General features: G+C 59.2%; 1 protein-coding gene across 1 annotated transcript in view; it reads left to right on the forward strand.

Annotated features, from left to right (window-relative positions):
- Positions 1-20963, forward strand: part of ASS1 (argininosuccinate synthase 1) — a 53074-nt gene that overhangs the window by 17202 nt on the left and 14909 nt on the right. The window contains exons 6-12 of the mRNA XM_042964857.1: positions 955-1011; positions 4345-4419; positions 7526-7596; positions 8139-8169; positions 13337-13427; positions 16285-16369; positions 16906-16970. Of these exons, the coding sequence (XP_042820791.1) occupies positions 955-1011; positions 4345-4419; positions 7526-7596; positions 8139-8169; positions 13337-13427; positions 16285-16369; positions 16906-16970 (475 nt within the window). The remainder of the gene's footprint in view (positions 1-954; positions 1012-4344; positions 4420-7525; positions 7597-8138; positions 8170-13336; positions 13428-16284; positions 16370-16905; positions 16971-20963) is intronic.

Consider the following 20963-nt stretch of genomic DNA (forward strand, 5'->3'; position numbering starts at 1 on the left):
TGTATTTCCACGCCGCCTGACAACATTCTGGAAAATAACATGTTATTCCCGCCGCTGCCTGGCTGGGCCCGTGCAGTTTTCACAGTAGGCGAAAGGCCCCTCTGTTATTTCCACAGCTTAAGTCCCCCTCTGGGCGCCGAGCTGACGGGAAGCAGGCAGGACGCTGGCAACCATTGTGTCTGCGGCCTTCTCTTCCTCCTCCCCGTCGTCAGCGCCCTGGGGTGTCAGATGAGTCTTTATTTTACGCAGGCGCGGAGAGGCAGGGCAACCCTCCCAGGGAGGTGGGCTCAGTGCCCTTGAACTAGTTCCTTCTCTTTGGACCTCAGTTCCCTGTCCGTTCAGAGAGGAACCGAGGAGCAAAGAGCCCTCGGGGGTCACCTGGTTGCACCCATTCCCTGCCCCCCCCCCCGGCAATTTATAGATGGGGAAACTGAGGCTCAGAGAGGAGATACGATTCCCAACTGGATGGATATGAGTCGTCAAAGGACCACGGAGCCCCAGCCCTGGGCTGGATCTCTGGGTGGGGGTTAGATGGGGCCAGGTGGGGGGAAGAAGGCTGAGGTGTGGACAGCTGGGGGCTCCCTAGAGGAGGACGGGGATCTCGGCGGGGCTAGACCCCCCGCCTCACACATGTGTGCGCCCCCTGAAGTGTGCTCGCCCTACCGTGTTCCCAGACAGGTGTACCCCCGTCGGGCCACACGCCCCACACCCACACCGCTCGGCTGTGTACTCAGAGTCCTGGATTCTAATCTTGACTCCACCTAAAGGGCAGGGGCCGGGGCTTCCTCTCCAGGAAGGAGGCTCATAACAGTCCCCACCTCAGAAGATCTCGGGGTTGGAGGTGGGCCTGCCCTGAGCAGCCCTCAGGCAGGTTGTCGGCCGTCACACGGTGCCGTCCCTGCCCCCAGCCCCTGTCCTGTGGCTCCCGGTGATCCCCCCCGTTCCGTGTTTCAGGGAAATGACCAGGTCCGGTTTGAGCTCACCTGCTATTCACTGGCCCCTCAGATTAAGGTAAGATGTTGTTCCTCCCCCGAAGGTGGGTGCTGGGGGCTAATGTCACCGGCGGGGGAGGGCAGGGTGTGGAGTTCTGGGAGGTTCCACGGACAGGGACAGAGTGCCCCTGAGTCTCCAGGTGGGTGGTTCCCTTCTTGCTCGGGAGAGACGCTGTGCTCACGCCAGCTGAGAGGCCACGGCACCCTCTCTGACCATTAGTCCTCCTGGAAGGCGCTGCCCAGGGGCCTGGGTAGGTCAGAGCACTGGACAGAAAGACATAGCTGCCCTTTGGCCAGTGTCCTTGGTGCTCCCGGGTCCGGCTTCTCGGTTCCAGGCCGGAACGGTTCTGGGACAATGTTGGCCTGTTTCTAGGAGCTCATAGCACACCCAAGGTCGGGGCCACCCAGCTAAGGCCCCGGCTCTGCTCCGGCTGCCTGAGCCCTGACCCCCTGCATCCTGGATCCTTTCCTGGGTGGAAATCACCAGGATCTGGGGAATCAACCGCCCCTGCCCGTGGCCTGTCGCCCAGGCATGAGAGCACACATCAGGGCTGTGTGTCGGCCACCGCTGCCTCTGTCCCTGCCCCAGCCTGGCCTGGGGCCTGGGCCTGTGTCCATCTATCTTATCTGTTCCCTTCCTCCCTCCCTCTCTCCCTTCCTTCCTTCCTTCTTCCCTTCATTCCTTCCTTTCTTCCTCCTTCCCTTCCTTCCTTCCTCCCTCCCTCCCTTTCTCCCTTCCTTCCCTGCCTCTCTCTCCTTCCTTCCTTCCTTCCTTCCTTCCTTCCTTCCTTCCTCCTTTCCTCCTTCCCTTCCTTCCATCCTCCTTTCCTCCTTCCCTTCCTTCCTTCCTTCTTTCCTTCCTTCCTTCTTTCCTCCTTCTCTTCCTTCCTTCTTTCCTCCTTCCCTTCCTTCCTTCCTTCCTTCCTCCCTTCCTTCCCTCTCTCTCTCCCACCTTCCTTCCTTCCTTCCTTCCTCCCTTCCTTCTCTCTCTCCTTCCTTCCTTCCTTCCTTCCTTCCTTCCTTCCTTCCTTTCTCCCTTCCCTCCCTCCCTCCCTCTCTCTCCTTCCTTCCTTCCTTCCTTCCTTCCTTCCCTCCCTCCCTCCCTCCCTCTCTCTCTCCCTCCTTCCTTCCTCCCGCCCTCCCTCCCTTCCTTCCCTCCTTCTCTCTCCTTCCTTCCTTCCTTCCTTCCTTCCTTCCTTCCTTCCTTCCTCCCTCCCTCCCTCCCTCCCTTTCTCCCTTCCTTCCCTGCCTCTCTCTCCTTCCTTCCTTCCTTCCTTCCTTCCTTCCTTCCTTCCTTCCTTCCTCCTTTCCTCCTTCCCTTCCTTCCATCCTCCTTTCCTCCTTCCCTTCCTTCCTTCCTTCCTCCCTTCCTTCTCTCTCTCCTTCCTTCCTTCCTTCCTTCCTTCCTTCCTTCCTTCCTTCCTTTCTCCCTTCCCTCCCTCTCTCTCCTTCCTTCCTTCCTTCCTTCCTTCCTTCCTTCCTTCCCTCCCTCCCTCTCTCTCTCCCTCCTTCCTTCCTCCCTCCCTCCCTCCCTCCCTTCCCTCCCTCCCTCTCCTTCCTTCCTTCCTTCCTTCCTTCCTTCCTTCCTTCCTTCCTTCCTTCCTTCCTTCTGTATTTACTCAGATCAGACCCTGGGCCAGGCTCCAGGCATACAATGAGTAGACAAGGCTGGGCCACAGAGCTGTAATGTGCCATCAATGGGAGCCCTATGGGTAATTTACGTTTTTCTAGCAGCCGCATCAAAACAAACCGATAAAAAAACACAAAATAAAAAGCGACGGGTGACCTCATTGTAATAATATGTACTGCATGTATGTCCTGAACCCTGTGTACCCCAGTGGTGTCATTTAACCTGCCATCGATGTGAACACATTACTCATGAGATGTTTTCCATTCTGAGTCTTCAAGCTCCTTGTGCTTTGCGGTGGCAGCACATCCCAGTCGGGACCAGCCACGTTTCGGGTCTCGGTGGCCACACGTGGCTCCTGGCTGCCAGACTGGACAGGACAGGCCTAGGTCTGAGCTCCTTCGAGGTCCCTTCAGGCTAAAGCTGCAGAAGACGTGTCTCCTCCTGAGCACTGAAGGAGCCCTAAGAGGTTTCCTTATTTGTTTATTTAAAAAAAAATTTTTTTAATGTTTATTTTTGATAGAGAGAACGTGAGTGGGGGAGGGGCAGAGAGAGACACACACACAGAATCCAAAGCAGGCTCCAGGCTCCGAGCTGCCAGCACGGAACCTGACGTGAGGCTCGAACTCACGAGTCGCAAGATCATGACCTGAGGCGAAGTCGGACACGTGACCGACTGAGCCACCCAGGTGTCCCTTTTTTAAAGTAGAACATCTTTCTCTGTCCCTTTAACCAGCCAGCAGCTGCTTGCTGGGTGGGAGTGACCTGGAGGGAAGCTCTAATGGTCCCCAAACACTGGGCAGCTAAGAAGCCCTCAGCAGTGGCTGCTTGCTAGCTTGTCACAGGCCGGTGGCCATGGGGGCTTTCTCTTGACCCCTCCTCCCTGGGTTCCCACAGCAGCTTGGGGGAGGAGGGCAAGGTGTCTGGTTTCTGGATCTCTGTCTGCAGAGGCCGAGCCGAGGGGCTGGGATGGGGCCGAGGGCAGGGGCCAAAGCTGAGATGAGATGAGACCAGAGGGTGCCCCCCATGGCTGAGCCTGTGCCAGGGGCAGCTTGCCATCAGAGGCAGGGGCCTGGCTGGCTCCAGGGCTGGGTGGGGGCTCTTCTTGAGGACCTGACCCTTACACCCCCAGGCTGATGGGGCCCCCCGTGAAATGAGCTCAGTCCCCTCAGTCAGGCTGTGACTTCTCTCCCTTCCCCACCCAGCGCAGCTCCGGCATGCAGAAGGCAGGAGAACAAGAGAAATGGGTTGAGAGCACCATGCGTTATCTCTGAGCCCTGCAGGGCTTCTGCAGTGGTGTGGACCGCCCCCCACCCCCACCCCGGGCAGGGGTCGGGGGTTGCTAGCCCTCTGACCGGGGGTCCTAGTAGGAAACCCGAGGCCTGTCTGGTTCAAACCCTCAAGTCTCAGAGAGACGGATGCCTGGAAAGCCAGAGAACCCTTCTGGGGGCCACAGGGCCATCCTGCCGTGGAGCTTGGGCCTCTACAAAGCACGCCCCCCCCCACCAGTGTAGCAGGTCCTGTCCATCCCGTGCCTAATGGGGTACCACTGGCCACCCCACACGGACTGTATTCTCTCCGGGGGGGATGCAGTGGGGGACTCCCCACCCAGGTGACCGTTGGAGTCTTGGGCCCCTTAACAGAGAGGCCAGCTCTGTGGCCCCAGGGCCAGAAGAAGCCAGCATCTGGGCTCTCCCACATCTGACTCCTTGTCCCCATGCCCAGGTCATCGCTCCCTGGCGGATGCCTGAGTTCTACAACCGGTTCCAGGGCCGCAATGACCTGATGGAGTATGCGAAGGTATGGCTGAGTCCCCCCCACCCCATCACCCCCAGCCCTGGCCCTCCGGGCATATCCCTTCCAAGGGGCTGGACCAGCAATACAAGGCTAAGGCTGATCCTTATCCCGGGGTGGGGGGGGGAGTGGCGGGGGGGTTACCGAATCTCTGTCCCAGCTGCCTCCCCCCCGTGGCACCTGTCCCCTGGGCCAGCCCCACGGCGGGCGCTGTGGTCACTACCTGGGCTGGGCATCTCCACGGAGAGTCTCCAGTCCGCCAGGTCAGAGGGTGACAGGCACCCCGTGCCTCCCCCTCCATGGGAGGTGTGAGTGAGGTGTTCTTTGGCCCTCCGTTACCTGGCTGCTAATGGTCCCCGGCGCTTTGCAGGGAACAGGTAGGCACGCTGAGGGGCAGTGGCAGACAAAGGCTGGTGTCGAGCCAGCCCTTTTGAAGTACAAGTTGCAATAAAACACATTAGAAGTTTTGCATCAAGATCCTTAGCCGCTCCCCAGGGCACCTTTCTTTTTAGCGACTCAATGGCAGCTCTTGACAAACAGCCTCAATCAATCAGACGGGGGGAAAAGCGACTCGTTGCACACGCCAGCAAATTGCTCAGGTTTTAAATAGCAGTCACCAGGGCTGGCTGTGAGCCCTCACCGCAGCCAAGGTGCCACGTGGTAGGGGACCCGGCGGGGACGCGGCCCTGCCCCTGCCGCCAGCATCCCATTAAGACCTGGAGGGCTTGGAGGAAAGATCTCCTGTACCATCTGTTGTTTCATTATTAAGAGGGGAGTTTACGAGAGGAAGCCCATATGTTGCCAAACAAATTGTCAAATAGCAGAGCTATTAAGAGAACCCGGTTGACAGGGCCTCCCCCGCCGCCCCCCCCCCAAGCCCTTCGTCTCCTTGATCCTGAATATGGAACACGTTTCATCTTTAAGAATAATGAATTGGAACCCCCACCCCGAACTACATTCTCACGACTGCCGTCCTGGTTCAAGAGAGGGCCAGGGCGACCCCACGCGTGGCCCTTCGTTTCCGTTAAGCCCCACACAAAAGCGGCTCCTGGTTTTCCCAGCAAAGATGAATTTCCTTCCCAGATTTTGGGGGAGAAGTCACTTCACTGAGCTTCTGTCCCCAATAACCTTAGGACAGGAGAGCATGGCGGGGAGGGGGGTGAGGAACAGGCGAGTCTGGGGCCCCAGGCCTTGGGTTCTCCTCCCCCCGCCCCTCGACGGGCGGGCAGTATCTGCATTGAGCTCCAGGGAGTCTGAGCACATTCTGGGAGGGAGGCCGTGTTTCTGCACCCAGGAAATGACCAGAATCACTGAACAGCAACCAGGCTTTGTCCAAAATTCAGAGCCAGGCAGCTGATTCAGCTGAGACAAAAAATCAATGGGGCTTTGAAAACCCCTGCTTTCAAGACCCGTAAGTTACCAAGGCCAAAAGGTGGGGTCGGAGACCCGCAAACATGTGTTGCCTGCATTTTCCATCCAGCCCCCCCAAGCCATCGTCCAAGGGGGAAAACACTCAGAATCACCGTCCTCAGCATTGTCACCCTAATTAGTTTCTTTTAAAAAGCCAGCGGACAAGCCAGGGGGGGGCTACAAAGCAGGGCGGTTGCTGCATACATGTTGACGAGGGTTTTTTTTGTCTCAGTTGCAGTGAGAATTTCTTTGCGGGCGGGGTGGGGGGGGGAGCCTCAGGACAGAGAGGGGAGGGGAGACAAAAATCTCTTTGGAGGGGCTGCCCATCCTGCCTTCCCTCTCTCGTCTCCTTGCTCCGACCACGACCAAGGAGCCCCAGTGGGAAAGAAGGCAAAAGTGTTTGCAAACCATCCCCCCAAACGGGCTGCAGGGAACCCATCTGCTGGCTTTCTCCGCCCCCAGCCCGGGGACGCCAGCGCCTCCACAGGGTCCTGGTCCCCACAGCTGGCCCACTCTACCTGGAGGGAGCCTAAGGCCAGCACGTGCATTTGACTCTTGGCAACCTGGCGGGGAGACAGGCGGCCCCCCAACGCTGAGCAGCCCTCTAAATGGGGTGTTCTGTTTGCCCACAAATTCTCGAGTAGATACGGACTTACAGAAACGTTCCCCTGGTAAAGCTTGAGAAAAACGACTTAGAGGGCTTTTAGCTTCATTTACCTTGAAATTTTAAGGTGGGGCTGAAGGAAACCCAGGGGCTCCCTGGAGGAGGCTGGAATCTTACAGTCATGGGAATAAGTGTGGCTCAGGGTGGCCCGACCAGGAGAGGCAGAGTGGTGCTGGTGGGGGCTACGGGGCTGGGGCTGGCTAGGTCTAGGACCACAGAGGGCACGGTGCCGAAAGGGGGCTTGGAGGCAAAGCGTCAGGTGTCACTGCCTTAAAGGGGCCTGGCTGGGCCCCTCAGCTGCCTCTGCCCAGTAAGCGTGTGTGCGTTAGATTCCAGCCGAGTATCCACCCAGGGCAGCGTGGGGTAGCTAAGGGGGTCAGCCTCCTCCTTATTCGGAAAGGGCCTTCACAGTGAGATCGCCAACAGCCTTTCAGACCCAGGGTCTCGGGTGGGATGAGTTTTCTCCTTGCACCACGGATGGAACCATTTGGGAAGCAAAACACGATTGGAACCAAGAGAGGAGGATGGAGAGGGTGCGGATCGGCCCAGGCTGTTCTTTGCAGGGTTGCAGAGTGATGGGTGTGGCCGTTGCGCCAGGCAGGGGGAGAGGGGTGCCTCCCAGAAAGCGCCAGGCCCGTATCGTAAACAAGTGCCATGGGCTAGAAGCCCTTTGCTTGGGGCACAGATGGCTTCTGCAGTGGAAGTTTGGACCCTTCCAGCTCCCCCCCTCCCGCTCAGAGGGTCGGGGACCCATTCTAATTCTCAGAATCTTCTGGAAGGAACCTCCAAGGTCAGTCTCCACTCCACGACGTCGCAGACACCATCCTGCGGTTTCTGCACGTGCGGGTCCAGCCACAGGGCCCTCACTCTCCGTGCAGCCTGGAGGAGGGGAGGAACACTAGAGCGGGGCCCTGGCCTTGACTGCGGGGTGACCAGTGTGTCTGCAGCCTGGAAAGAAAACCAAGGCAGCCGGGCCTGCCCCTCGGGCCTCCTTCACGCTGCCTCACTCCCACCCCCCGTGTCACTTCTTACCTGCAGCAACACGGAATCCCCATCCCGGTCACCCCCAAGAACCCGTGGAGCATGGACGAGAACCTTATGCACATCAGGTAAGGAAGACGTCCCCCCCTGTCCGCTGCCCCGCCCCGTGTCAGGGAGCACCTGCCTGCTCAGGGCAGATGTCACGGTGACCGCATGCGTGGGCCGACCCACTTGTAGCTCATTGCACGGCCCTCTGGGGGTAGATAGATGATAGGCACCTGGCCTCCGCTGGGGTATCCGAAGGCTTCTCGGAGGAAGTGACATTTGACATTCAAACTTCAAGGATGAGAACGGACTGGACCGGCCGAGGTGCACGCAGTGTTTCAAGCGGAGAGAACAGCATGTGTGAAGCGGCCCCCCCCCAAGATGGGAAGCCCTGGGGCCGTGCCCCCCCTCCCAGAAGATTGAGGGAAATGTCCCAGGGTCTTTCCTACAACCTGCAGTTCCCACAGCCAACTATGGTGGGCTCAGAATGTTCCAGGCGGGGCTGGCAGTGGTTGCTTTGGCAGAGAAAGAAAGGCAGGGCAGACTTGTGTCGGGCATGGTCGGGGTGGGGGGCGTCTCCCTGCCCCTCCCCAGCTGATCCCCTGTCTTCCCTCTCCCCCTGCAGCTACGAGGCTGGAATCCTGGAGAACCCCAAGGTAATCCCCCCCACCCCGTTTCCTGTGAACGGGCTGCCTGCTCCGGCCCGATGCTGTCTGATGTGATTGTAGCCTAATTTGAAATTTCACGGGGGCCGGGTGTGGGCCTGGGGCCGAGCCCTGCCTGCGTCCAGATCCTCCCCACCGCCCCCCACCTCCCCTCGCCGCCTCCCCACTCCATGCTGCTGCGTTTTGAGACACCCCCCCCCCCCACTCCCTGGCTCTCTTTTTCTAATTGCCGCCCGAGATGAATAGGGGAAGGAAATATTTCAGGACAGCATGGAGAGAGTGTGTGATTGTAAGACAATAAAGAAGCAATTAGGCAGATGAGACACTTGTAGGAGGGCCCAGGCTGTGCCCACCAGCTCTCAGGCCGCTAGTGCTGCAGTGGGGTGGGGGGTGGTACAGATTAGAGCCTCAGGACCCATTTGTCTGCGTTTTCTGCTTCCACGGCAGCCCGAGGCAGGCCGCCCTGATCCCGGGTCCCCAGCCTCCCAGGCTGGCCAGGCTGGGCCTCAGCCCTGTTTGAAGTTTAGGATTTCTCTCCCTGGGGGGTTTCCCTTTGTATCTCCCCCTGCCACCGTGGGAGATGGGGGCTGGGGCGGGGGGGGGGGGGTTGGTGAGGGGTGGGGGGGGGACCCGGACGAAATCTATCCTGGGAAAAGAGAAAAATCTCTTTGTCCCTGAGGGAATGTGTCTCCATTCCCTGGCCCAGCCCCACACCAGGGCGGCTGGTTTGGGGGTGGGGTGAGCTGCTGGGTGGCTGACGTTAGGGAAGAAGTGTGCTGTGTGGGGTGGGGGTGCTTGGGCAGCGGGGTCTGGGGGATCCAAGAAGGCCAGCTGGAGGGGGGGGTGCCCTGGTGGTGCCGGTGAGGGTCGGAGAGCTGGAGCCCCTGCCGGGAGTCCTGGGGGGGCCCCCCCGGAGGGACCAGGCCTCTCCGGCAATGTGGGTGATATTGTAACAGCCTCCCAGTGACCATTTCTGGGGCCAGGCCCGGGTTTAGCTTCTTCTTGGATTCCTTTCCTTGGCTCCTAGCCATAAGCCAGTCCTCATCTTACGGGAGAGGAAAGGGAGAAACCAAGGCCCAAAGTTAAGTGGCTCCCCCCACCCCACCGCCTTCCTAGGGCACCCCATCTCAGGAGCTGGCCCTCCTGCCTCCGTGGTTCCCCCAATGCCCGCCCCCACCCACACTCGGCTCTGCCCAATGTGTCACTCAAGAGAGCCCGCACCCTTGCCCCCTGGGGGCTGATGGCCCCACGGGGCTGCTGCCTGCTGGCCACAGGTTTTTCCAGTTCATGCTCTGCTGACCCCATGACACTCAGGCCAGCCACCCCTAATTAGCCAGTCAGTCAGCGCCAAGGGGGGCGGGGGAGGCTGAGCCTGGCAGAGGCAGAGCTGCGCAGAGGCAGGCTGTGACCCCGACCCCTTTCCAAACATCCTGTGGCACTCTCACCCACCAAGGGGCGGCTGGGGGGGGCGCGGGGAGCAGAGCCAAGGCCAGAGGGGAAAGTGCCCCTTGGGCAGTGCTGGGGGTGCAGATGGCTGTGTGACCCTGGGCAGACCCTCCCCCTCAGGCCTCCTGTCTAACGAGGGCGGTGAATGGATGCGTAAGGGCCAAAGAGTGTCTTTGTAGGAATTCTGCCACCCGCTCAAGTTGGGAAGGCTGGGGCTCAGGCCCGGAGCTAAGAAACCGGGCTCTGAATCCTGGCTCTGCCCCTTGGTGCTGTGCCGCCTCGGGCAAGTGACCCAACCTCTCTGAGCCTTTGATTCCTCATGCACACAGTGGGAGGCCCCAGCCAGCCCTTCCCTTCTGCGGCTCTTGGCCTGTCCCTAGCGCAGGGCAACGACACCTCGATCTTAGCGCCGGGCTCCCCGGCCCCCCCCCCTTACACAAAGATTCTTTGGGGGATAAAGGGGCCAAGATCCTCGCGGGACCCCTCTCATCGGGCAGGGAAGGCTGGGCTGGGTATGAGTGAGAGGAAACATCGTTCCTGCTGGGCAGTGTGGGGTAAGGCTGAGGACCCCACGGTCCGGCTCTCTGGGGCCTGCCCAGCTTGGTGGCAGGGGTGGGGGGGCTCCCCCAGCCTAAACCCCAGGACCCCCCCCCCCCCGCTTGCATCTCTAGATGCCCTGTGCATGGTGCCAGCCTCCACCCCCCCGCCCCCCCCCCCCACCGGCAGCCCTGGCCCCCTTGGGAAGAGATGGGGAGACAGCTTAAGGGAACGGGGCCCCCCTCCCCCTCTCCAAAAAAAGCCCCAAGACCTGCCGAAGGGAGGGTCTGAAGGCAGATGGCGGAGCCATTTTCTGCCTCCGTGAGGGCTGATTGAAGGGCAATGAGGCAGCTAATGCGAAGAAAGATAGAAATTTACTTGCTTTAACTTCATACGGCACACAGTGAAAGAGTTCATTCAGTCGCCGGCCCGCCATATCTGATGGATGAATAAACCATTTTCAGCATCGACCATGCCTCTACATCATGGTTTAGTTCATGGGCCATTTGCTTCCAATTTCTCCTTCTCGGCCCTGTTTCATGCTTTCTTTCGGCCTCTCCCCCCACCCCACCCCCCACTCTCTCTCTTTTTTTTTCTTCACTCTCTTCCCTCCCCCCCCCCTCCCCCCCAGATGACATTGGAAGTGAGCCCTCCCGCTGGGAGGGATAAATAGATGGTATTGATACTCGGCAACAAACTATTTGTCATTCGAACTGGGCTTTTAGGAGGGAGAGTAAAAAAGAAGGCAGGCGCCCGGCCACCTCGGAATGCAAAGCAAATGTCACTTGATTTCTATTTAGTTATTTTATTTAATCGGTGCTGTCAGGGTGTCGGAAACCGGCAGGACAGCTGCATCCGACGTCCACCGCAGAGTGTGGGTTGCTGGCCGTGCGGCTCTGCCCGCCTCCTCTGTCCTCCCAAGTACAGGCCATCTCGTCCTCCGTTCCCAGCTTCGCAGAGAAGCGCGGCTGGAGGTCAGGCAGCGCTGGGGGGGGGGGGGGGGAGGAAGGAGCCGTGGGTGCGGGACCGGGGACCCTCAGCGCTGGCACCCCGCTTGGAGTTCATCCTGGGCTGTGGGGAAAGGGGCTGCGGAGTCAGGGGGGACACCCAGAGGTCCAAGCCCTGCTCTCCACTTTGCCTTTTGGCCAAGGACGGTTTGTCATCGGGCCTGCCTGTGCCCAAGGAATGCGGTGGTCGGCAGGACCCAGCGGTGCCTGGGGACCCAGCGGTGCCTGGGGAGCTGGGCATTTCTCTGAAACCACACGAAGCCTGTCCCCACCGTGCACGATGGTGGCTGTCTCGGGCCCAATCCCTCCCGCTGTTTCTCAGCCCTTTGGTTTCGAAACCAGCTGGGGAACAGCAGGGGGTGATGGGAAGAGCACTGAACAGGGAGTCTAGAGTCTACACTGGGGGAGGGGGGCGGGACAGGCAATATGATTGGGTCAAGCCACTTCTTTGGCCTTGGTTTTCCATCTCTGCCGTGGAGCCATCAGGTCCTGAAGGACCCTCTTCTGCCCGGAGTCTGTCTTTGAGGTCAGCTCTGGAGGCTTATTCCCACCCTACAGATGGAAACGGATGAAGGGATACAGCGGGGCCCAGGTCGTGCAGCAATCTGGAGGTGAGGGGTCCACCGCAGACCCCTGCGTGAGCTCAGAGGTAGAGATAGAAGCCCAAGCATCCCCCTTGCCCAGGACTGAGGGGTGCCTAGGCGGGCGGGAACCAGGATGGCTGGTCACTCAGGCATACAGCCAAGAAGCAAAGTGACCACAGGCGAGGGGGCCCAAGGCACCTCTGCCGGCCCACCTCTCCTGGACAGGCTCTTCCTGGAGGCAGACGCCACCGGGGGCCTGTTCCAGCTGCCATACCCCACCCCTGCAGGGCAGGTCACAATTTGCACCCGACCTCCCTGCCATTTTCTTGGGTGATGTGCACGCCCAGTAAAAATTACAAAAACCATCCTGTGTGCTTATGGTGGAAGATGGTCAAGGGCAGGGATCATTTCCCCATTTTGCAGGTGAGGGAAACAGGCCCTCCCCCTCCCCCGGCCCCAGGCCGGAGATCCTGACCCCTGGCTGAGGGTATTTCCCACCAGTCTAAAACCCAGCTCGTGTCTGTGGCCAGTCTCGGGGTTCCCTGTCCCGGGCAGGGTTCAGGCTTGCACAGAACCTAGTTGCAGCCATGGTCTGCCCCCCGCCCCCCGCTCAGCCTCTATTTCTTCATCTATAGATAGGATGATAGCACTTGACCTTACCAAAGGGGGCCGCTGGGAACCTGAAAGAAACTGCAGGTGGAAAGAGACCCGTGAATGTCTACAGGGTTCTGAAAGCAAAGATTTAAGGAACTATGTGTCCCAGGGTGTCCCAGGTGGAAACTGCTAGGTCCGGGGTGCCCACAGGAGAGACTAGAGCAGTCAAGCTGAGAGGCAGACCCCCCTCCCCTCAGTGGCAAGGATCCTGGGCCGGCGGGGAGTCTGTGGGGGGGGGGGCGGGTAGCCAGGGCCTCGGGAGCCCCAGGCAGTCAACGGTCCCTCTGCCGCTGGATCAAGACGAGAGGCCCATTTTCCAACACGCCCAAGGAAAAATATACATAAAGGTTGATGTGCTTTCAAATGGGTTTTTGCTTTACTCTTCTCTTTTCTCCCTGTGAGTATTAACCTCGGGGACCCCGGGGACGGCTCGGCCTGCCGGAGCACCTGCTGGGGTCACGCGTAGTCATTAGCTTTGCGGTCAGTGCAGAATAAACCCCAATTCCCTGCGCCTGCGAGAGCGAGTGCCCGCTCCCGGGAAGCCCGCTGCCACCCGCCCGCCCGCCTCGCTCCTCCAAAGTCACACTTTTCTTGCCTGACTTGTTCCTCTGCTGCTATTCTTTTCTATTCTACCTCCAGCTGTGGGGGCGTCGAAGAAAAAGATGAGATCAAGTTGAGGGGAAAAAATTGTCATTTCTTGAGCCCTTTGTTTCCCAGGCCCCTGGCAAGTGGGGGGGTGCAGGGGGGAGGCCAGCTCCAGGCTGGGGGGCTGGGAGGACCATGGGTCCGTGCCAGGCGGTGGCAAGGGCCGTAGCCCCCCAGTTCCGGAGAAGGGGTGCAGATGTCTGCGGGAGGTGGGGTGCAGGGACTGGCAGGGCACAGCTTGGCTCTGGGCACCCCGGCCTCCAACCTCTTTATGTCTTTTATCAGAACCAAGCGCCTCCAGGCCTCTACACAAAGACCCAGGACCCCGCCAAAGCCCCCAACAGCCCTGACATCCTTGAGATCGAGTTCAAGAAAGGTAGGTGCCCGCCTGTTGGGACGCGAGGGGGTGGGCTCTTGGGGCCCTGGGGTCCTGGCTCCTTTCCCCTGTGCCCAGGCCTGGGCACGAGCCCTCTCCATCCCTCCTGTGTTCCCGGAAGCCAGAATTCAGGTTTCCCAACCCCCGCTTCCCCAGATGGCATGGTCCACGGAAGCCCCCCAGGCTTAAGAGAAAAGCACCCTCAGTGGCCCATCACATGGGCTCAAGGGCACCAGCTCTGACGTGACAGCATTCCAGTCCCCAGGCAGTCATTTGCCAGCTGCTTTGGGACTTGGGACAGTCATTCAGCTATCCTGGGCCTCAGTGTCCCCTTCTGTAAACTGGTGATAAAAGCATCTGCCGCCTGGCATTTTCATGGCATGGAATGAGGTCTGAAAGGGACATGTCTGCTACAGGGTTCTGGCACCAAGGAGGTGCTCAGTAAATGGCGGGTCTTAGAGAGCCAGCCTCGGGGGGCCCCTCTGACCCCACAGCTAAAGCCTCAGCTAGTCCTAGGCTCGACGCTGTCCACACCCCCTACCCCAGACTCAAAGCTGCCACCACTCTTGTTCGCTTTGGCCGTGGGTGGGTGTCCTGATCTCCCTAGCTTCACTGCTAGCAGCAAGACATGTTTGCTGGCCCGGCCTGAGTGCCCAGTCTCGAGTCTGGCACCAGGCACACCTCTTGCCGCAGAGGACAGACGGGAAGACAAGGTGAGCCTGGTAATGAGAAGGGTGGGGCCAGGCTCAGAGTGAGGGCTCAGGGCACCCAAGGAGAGGACCTGCCCAGGCAGCTGTAGAAATCGGGGAGGCTTCCTGGAGGTGGTGCTAGGCAGGAGCTAGAGCATCCAGCAAGGTGGGGGGGGGGGCATCCTGAGTCTGGACAAGGAGGCTGGACAGTCCATCCACAAGGCCACTCCCTGGGCTAGAACAGAGCGGAGGGAGAGGGACATGGTCCCTCCCAGGGCACCTCAGAGACCTAGGATGGGGAAGGGGAGGTGGGGGTTCAGATCTGTGCCTCACTCGTGCTGGTGTGACCTTGACAGCCAACTTCACCCCTCTGGGCCCCGGGCTCACTTTCCTATAAAACAGGCCATGGAAATGATGCTCGTAGGTGCTGAGTATGATGTGTGGAGCGAGACAGTGGGAAATAGAGGCTGTTAGTACGCGGATCATCCGCCTCTCCTGGCCTTTCCCAGGAACCTGGCCAAGCCAGCGGGCGTCTTCATTGCCCCCCCCCCGCATCCATTCAAATGCTTGAATTTCATGCCACTTGGGAACCAAAGGGCCCGTGGTCTGACGCCCCCGCAGGTAGCTGAAGCCCTAAGTGCCCATTCTGTCTGACCCAGGTCTGGTCCGCAGGCATGGGGCATCTCCGGGCACCATCTCGAAGAAGGTGGCAGGAGGGGACCCAGGCAACACCTCCGGCAGGTTCCGCCGGGGAGCCTGGGAGAGGGTGGGAGGCGGGCAGGCAGCGGGGTCCCGGACACAAGGCTCTGGCAGCCTTTTCTTCCAGAAATAGGGCAGCCCCAAGGGCTGAGCTGGAGAAGAAACGTGATCCATTTTAATGATTTGGGGAACCGTCTGGAAAAAAAAAAACAACAAAAAAACAGACGGGAGGAGCTGTCCCCGACTACTCCCATTCACTCTCTAGTTAATTTATTTGAAGTTTTAATCTAATTATTAACTATTTTAAAGGCTAAGAGGCTTTCTCCGGCAGCAGCATCGACAATGTTAGCTCCTCTCTGGGGCAGGCCCCCATCCAAGGCCCCTGCGAAGGCCATAATAGGACCGGGAGGGAGAGAAAGGGAGAGGGGAGAGGCGGGCAGTGGCGAGAGGGGCTTAAGGTTCATTATTGGGCAGACTTACATTTAATAGCAATTTACAACCAAGTTATAAAACCCCTGGAAATGGGGGTGAAGAATGGCGAGGTGACAGCGCCTTGAGGGAAGCCCCTCCAAGCGGCGCCCGGCTAATAAAGACTGGAAAGCCGCTATAGAGGCTGATTGGCCCCCGGTCGCTGGCTACATGGTAATGAGCTGGGCAGATGGGTGGGGGATTATCCGCCAACTTTGAACAGCTTTTCTTTGTCACTGTTACAGCTCTCTTGTTAGCCCCCTGATACATTCATTGCTCATTTCACACCGCTCCAGAAAAGTGCCCCCTTGCTATTCAAAGTCAACCCTGAACCCACCCACTGCCCCCCTTGACTCGGCCCTGCCCTCCCCTCCCCGAGCAGCGGCCACCTCCCTCCTGCCCTCCTGCCACCCCAGCCCCGACTTCTCAGAATTCACGGACACCTCCCGACACCTCGCCTGCTGGAGCGGGCACCCCTTTACCCCGGCAATTGGATGGCTGTGGCTCTGGAGGTCTGGGGTGCGGGGTCCGGGGGGTCCACCTGACGGACGTGGCAGGGGGCTGTGTGTGTGTGTGTGTGTGTGTGTGTGCGCGCGCATGTGCATACACGAGCCCGAGCCCCTCCGCATCTCGGCCAGGCGGCCTGGGTAGCTGGTGGGACAGAAGGTGCCCGGGCGTAAGACAATGGTGGAGCGTGAAATTCAATTAGTTCAGGGCTGGTTCCAATTTCACAGCCCCTAAATGCAAAAGGGACAGAGAGAATGGGAAGGGTGGGGGGCGCGTTTTTATTGCATTTTCCCTTTCATTCTGGGGGGCGTTCTCGCCCCTTCTCTCCCTCCAGCAGGCCCCAACCTGCACAGGGCTTTTCAAGGAGTCATTTGGAGTCCATATCTGTCACATCCATTTAAGGCGTTGCGGGTGGAGGGAGAGGGCGGGGTGCCAGGCACAGGCTCCTCCGAGCTCCGGCCCCGCAGGCCCACCGCCCTCTCCTCCTGCCCTAGGGGTCCCCGTGAAGGTGACCAACGTCAAAGACGGCACCACCCACCGCACGTCCCTGGAGCTCTTCATGTACCTGAATGAAGTCGCGTGAGTGCCCGCAGCCTTTCCCGGCCTCCTGGGAGACCACCATCTCGGGCAAGCCCTGGCACAGGCCATTGTGGCTGATGGTCACGGCCTGGGGCTTCGGGGCCAAGGGGGATGCGCCTGGGTCCTGCCGGTGGCCTTTGGCACGGCCCGTAGGCAGGGGGTCTCCTGGTTTGAGCTTCTGAGCCCTCCGTCCTACCCGAGACCGGGACAGAAGGAAAGATGAGCAGGGGGTAGGGCTGGTGCCATGCAAGGCCTCAGGATGGAGGTAACAAGTGGCAAACTCAACTGCGTGACCCAGGCGATCCTTTCCACCCTCGGGGTCTCAGTTTCCCCACCTGTGCAATGGGCGGTTGAAGCAGGTGACTTGGCTCAGATGTCCTTTGAGTCTTGGATCCTGCGATGGTGCCGGGCACCCCCCCATGTGGCTCTGTGGCTCTGGCGCCCCGCAGCTGAGAGCCCAGCCAAGAGGGCGGCCTCCGACTCGCCTCCTCGCGGCGGGGCGGCATCTGGTTTTCAAGAACCCGCTCTCCCCACAGGGGCAAGCACGGCGTGGGCCGCATCGACATCGTGGAGAACCGCTTCATCGGGATGAAGTCCCGAGGTGAGTCTGCTCTCCGCCCTCGGGGGCACGTCTCAGCTCCCAGAGACTCCAGAAGCCCCCCAGATCGCCATCCCATCGGGACGTCGGGGCAGGTTCCTTCCCCCCCCCACCAGACCGTTTCTCCCCTGTGAAGCGGGGAGAGTGGGCCGTGTGTCCCTGACTCCCAAGGGCATCATGAGAGGCACTGTCCCAAGAGTGAGGAGGAAGCTGGGGGTCCAGGAGGGGCTCAGAGGCGAGGGAAGGCCAGGGACGGGCCTGGAAGCCAGGCTCCCCTGTGCCCTGGGTGGGTCGGCCAGGTCTGGAGGCAGACCATGCAGGGCCGATTTCACAGTCATTAAGGCTTCTTTGAGGAGGCCGCCAGCCCAGCAGGGCAGGAATCCTGCCAGGGGTGGGCGCTATGGGCTGCGCTGGTCACGCGAGGGGGGCCTGCGCCTGGGTTTGGGGCAGCTGACTCGGCTAGGCGGCCCGTAGCTGCTTTTGGCTGGCCCAGGAGTGGAGAGAGGTTGGTCCCAACCAAGCAGGTGCCTGTCTCTTCTCTTTAGTAAGCAGAGCCCTGTGTTTTTCCGGCCATCGCTCACAGGGGCATCAGACCGATCAGTCCCCAGGCCACACCCTCCCCTCCGGGACTCGGTTTCCCCATGCAAGGGGATCTCAAATCCCTGCAGGAACTGGGTCTGTCAGCATGATATAAAGCAATGCTGCCTCCTTAGGGAACTTTAAGAGGGAGAGGGAAATCTTGCAGCAGTGAGAGCCCCCAAATCGAGCCCCTGATTTTTTAAATACTGGTGGTGAGCTTGTGGGGGGGGGGGGGGGCCTGTTTTGACAGATGTTCAGCTTGCTTTGCTTAGGTTCGATTTATTTTATGTTATTTTTTATTAAAAACAATTTTTTTTAATCTTTATTTTTGAGAGACAGAGTGTGAGCAGGGGAGGGGCAGAGAGAGAGGGGGACACAGAATATGAAGCAGGCTCCAGGCTCCGAGCTGTCAGCACAGAGCCAGACGCGGGGCTCGAACTCACGAACTGTGAGATCATGACCTGAGCCGAAGTCGGACGCTCAACCGACTGAGCCACGCAGGCGCCCCGTATTTTATGTTATTTTTAAAAGTTCATTTTCTTATTTGGAGAGAGGGAGCACGAGCAAGAACACGTGTGCGAGATGGGAGGGGCAGACAGAGGGGGAGAGAGAGAAAATCCCAAGCAGGCCCCACACTGCTATCGCAGGGGGGGACGTGGGGCCCGAACCCACAAACCATGAGATCATGCATGCCCTGAGCAGAAACCAAGAGTCAGATGCTTAACCGACGGAGTCACCCAGGAGCCCCTTCTTCGGGCCAATTTAAAAAGATAACACAAGCCAAAGGCAGCCAGGCCAAGGGATAGTCACGGCGCTTTGTCCTTTAGGACATTTTTACTAAGATTCTCAGATGCAGAGAGCTGATGGCCAGATTTCAGCTGTCAGAACAGCGCGCTGGGCCGGGAGGCAGGGTGTGGGAGCTGTCACTCAGGCTCGCCCAGGCTTGCCCGGTGACCTCTGACTTGTCAGCTCGGGGCCCCCGTTGGCCCACGTGTGACGTGGTAGACAGGGGGGTGGAGGTCGGATCTTCTTGCCTATGACCTGTTTGGATGTGTCTCCAAAGGTGTGGGGAGGAGGGAGGCAAAGTGACTCCTTAGCCTCTTTCCCATGATTTTTTTTTTTTTTTTTTTTCCCTTCTGGACTCAGCTACTATCTTCCAGAAGCAACCTAATTGAAACTCTCAGGGAAGGCCTTGTCAGAACAATATTACTAATTAGCTGCTACCTCTTACCCTCACTTACCTTTGTCTCTTACCTGTATTAACGTCTAATTAAATGTCCCTTTGTCTCCGTCTGCCCTTGGGAGACAGCACAATGTAAAATCGTGGGAGGCAGATCTAGGCGGACCTTGGGGAGCCACAGATCCGCAACCTTCATTTGACAGAAGGGGAAACCAAGGCCAGGACTGATGCCCAGACCCAGAGAGGCGTGGGGCTGAGGCCAAGAGCTGAAACTCGGGGGTGGGGCACACCCAGGTTCCGGCCGTGTTGCATAGTGGGATCAGGTGCCCCACAAATGACAGCAGCCACAGAGGCATGCTGGAAGGTCAAAGGCGGCCTGTGCCCTCGGGGAGCTCAGTGTGGCTCAGAGGCATCCTCTATGGCACCTGCCGTCATGACCTTCCCGAGCCATCATTCGTGGATTGTGGACGTGTCTCGGTGCTTTGGAGAGTGACGCCAACCGACCGGGACAGGCACTTGTGGTGAAAACGAATCACCTTCCGGGTAGGGACTGGCCTGAGGTCACTCTGTGAAATGGCATCCCGCAAAGTAGGGACAGTCGAGTAAACTTGAAGGGGGTAGTCATGAAGGCCTGGACGGGGCTATGCTGAAATGACACCCTGGAGACGGTGGCAGGAGAATGGGCTTCAGCGGGTAGATGTGGAAGAGAGAGGGTGGAGTGGAACATTCTGGGGGGATTAGTGAAGAAGTTAGGGGGCGCCCCAGGTGGCCTGTTAGGTCTGAGGGGGAGCCGAGCCCCTGGAACCTGACGGAGGCACATTGGAGGGCTGGGCTTTGATAGAAGACGTGAGTCCCTGTCTCAGCTCCATCACCACTGGGAAAGCGACTTAGCCTCTCCGGGTACTCTGCGTGTACCCGTGGGGAGCCGTCCCTAAAGGCACAGAATTGAGCCCGAGAGCTGTAAGCCTTTGGAACAGACAGTCGACATTCCGGCTCCCAAGAACTTGCTGTGTGACCTCAGCAAGTGGCTTTCCCTCTCTGTGGCCCCAGCTGTCGAAGGTGGGGCCGGCCTGGGTGATCTTACCCCTTGGAAGTTGTAATTTGCCTGTTTTCTTACTTGGATCAGAGGGGGTGAGAGAAGACAGCTGCTTCGCGATTTCTCGGGCGGTGTCCTGTTTCTACGAGTAATTCGTTGGGAGGATGAACGAGCGGGGGGGGGGGGGTGGTAAATGAGGGTGCTGGGGATGTCCACACGACAAGGTCTTTATGAAGTCCACAGTAATGGGAGAAGCTGTTAATTGTCAACGATATTGAGGGCAGAACAGGAAGACGCTGTTGTCCGTCGCTCCGTGTACAAGGGGAAAATGTCGTTTGTATTGATTTTACAAAGCTCATAATTGAAATTCGTTAAAGGGCTTGGTTTCTTTTTTTTTTGGGGGGGGGGGGGTGGGAGTTGGGTAGGGAGCTGGGCAGTGCCACTGCCCTGAGCCTGGGGTGGTCATGGGGTCAGAGGGGCAGGGGACTGGGGAGGCTGCAGACGGAAGTCCTTTTGCTGTATTGTGGCTGTTCACGTTGTCATTATCACATTATCTTTTTAACTCTGGAGGGGGGCTAATTAAGTGAAGTAAATGAAATCAGTGGGGAGGAGAAGGGGGGCAGGGCAGGCAGGAGGGGAGCGGGGAAGGCGCCAGCTCCTGTCCTTCCGCTCACCTTCTCCTTCTCCAGCCACCTCGGCTCCCTTCTTCGCTCCCAGCCCTGTCCCTCCCCGGCTCACTTCTGCCTGCTGCTGCCTCTCCCCCCTGCGGACTCCCTGCCTCTCCTCCTCATTGCCTGCTTCTCCTCTTCCCTCTCCTGTCCCTCTCTCCTCCACCCTTTCCATCTCTCTCCCACTCTCCCCTCCTGTCTCACTTCCTCCCGATTCCTCCACTTTCTGGCTAAGAAAAACCAAGGGCTGCCCGCCCACTTACCCACCTGCCTGCCCACCTGTCCAGGCCTCCCAGAGGCTCCGCTCAGATGGAATGTTCCAGATGGAGAGGAGAGAGAGAGAGAGAGAGAGAGAGAGAGAGAGAGAGTTATGCAACAAAGATGTCTGTACCCTCAGAGGCCCACACTGCTCACCAGGCTGGGGTTCGCAGGGCACCAGGAGCACAGAGGACGGCTGGAGACCCACCATGATGTGCCTCCCTGTTACCATGGCAACCGCCTCCATCCTTGGCCCTGGTACCTAAGAGGGGAGC

This window comes from Panthera tigris, chromosome D4 (assembly GCF_018350195.1).
Source record: "Panthera tigris isolate Pti1 chromosome D4, P.tigris_Pti1_mat1.1, whole genome shotgun sequence".
Taxonomy (NCBI): domain Eukaryota; kingdom Metazoa; phylum Chordata; class Mammalia; order Carnivora; family Felidae; genus Panthera; species Panthera tigris.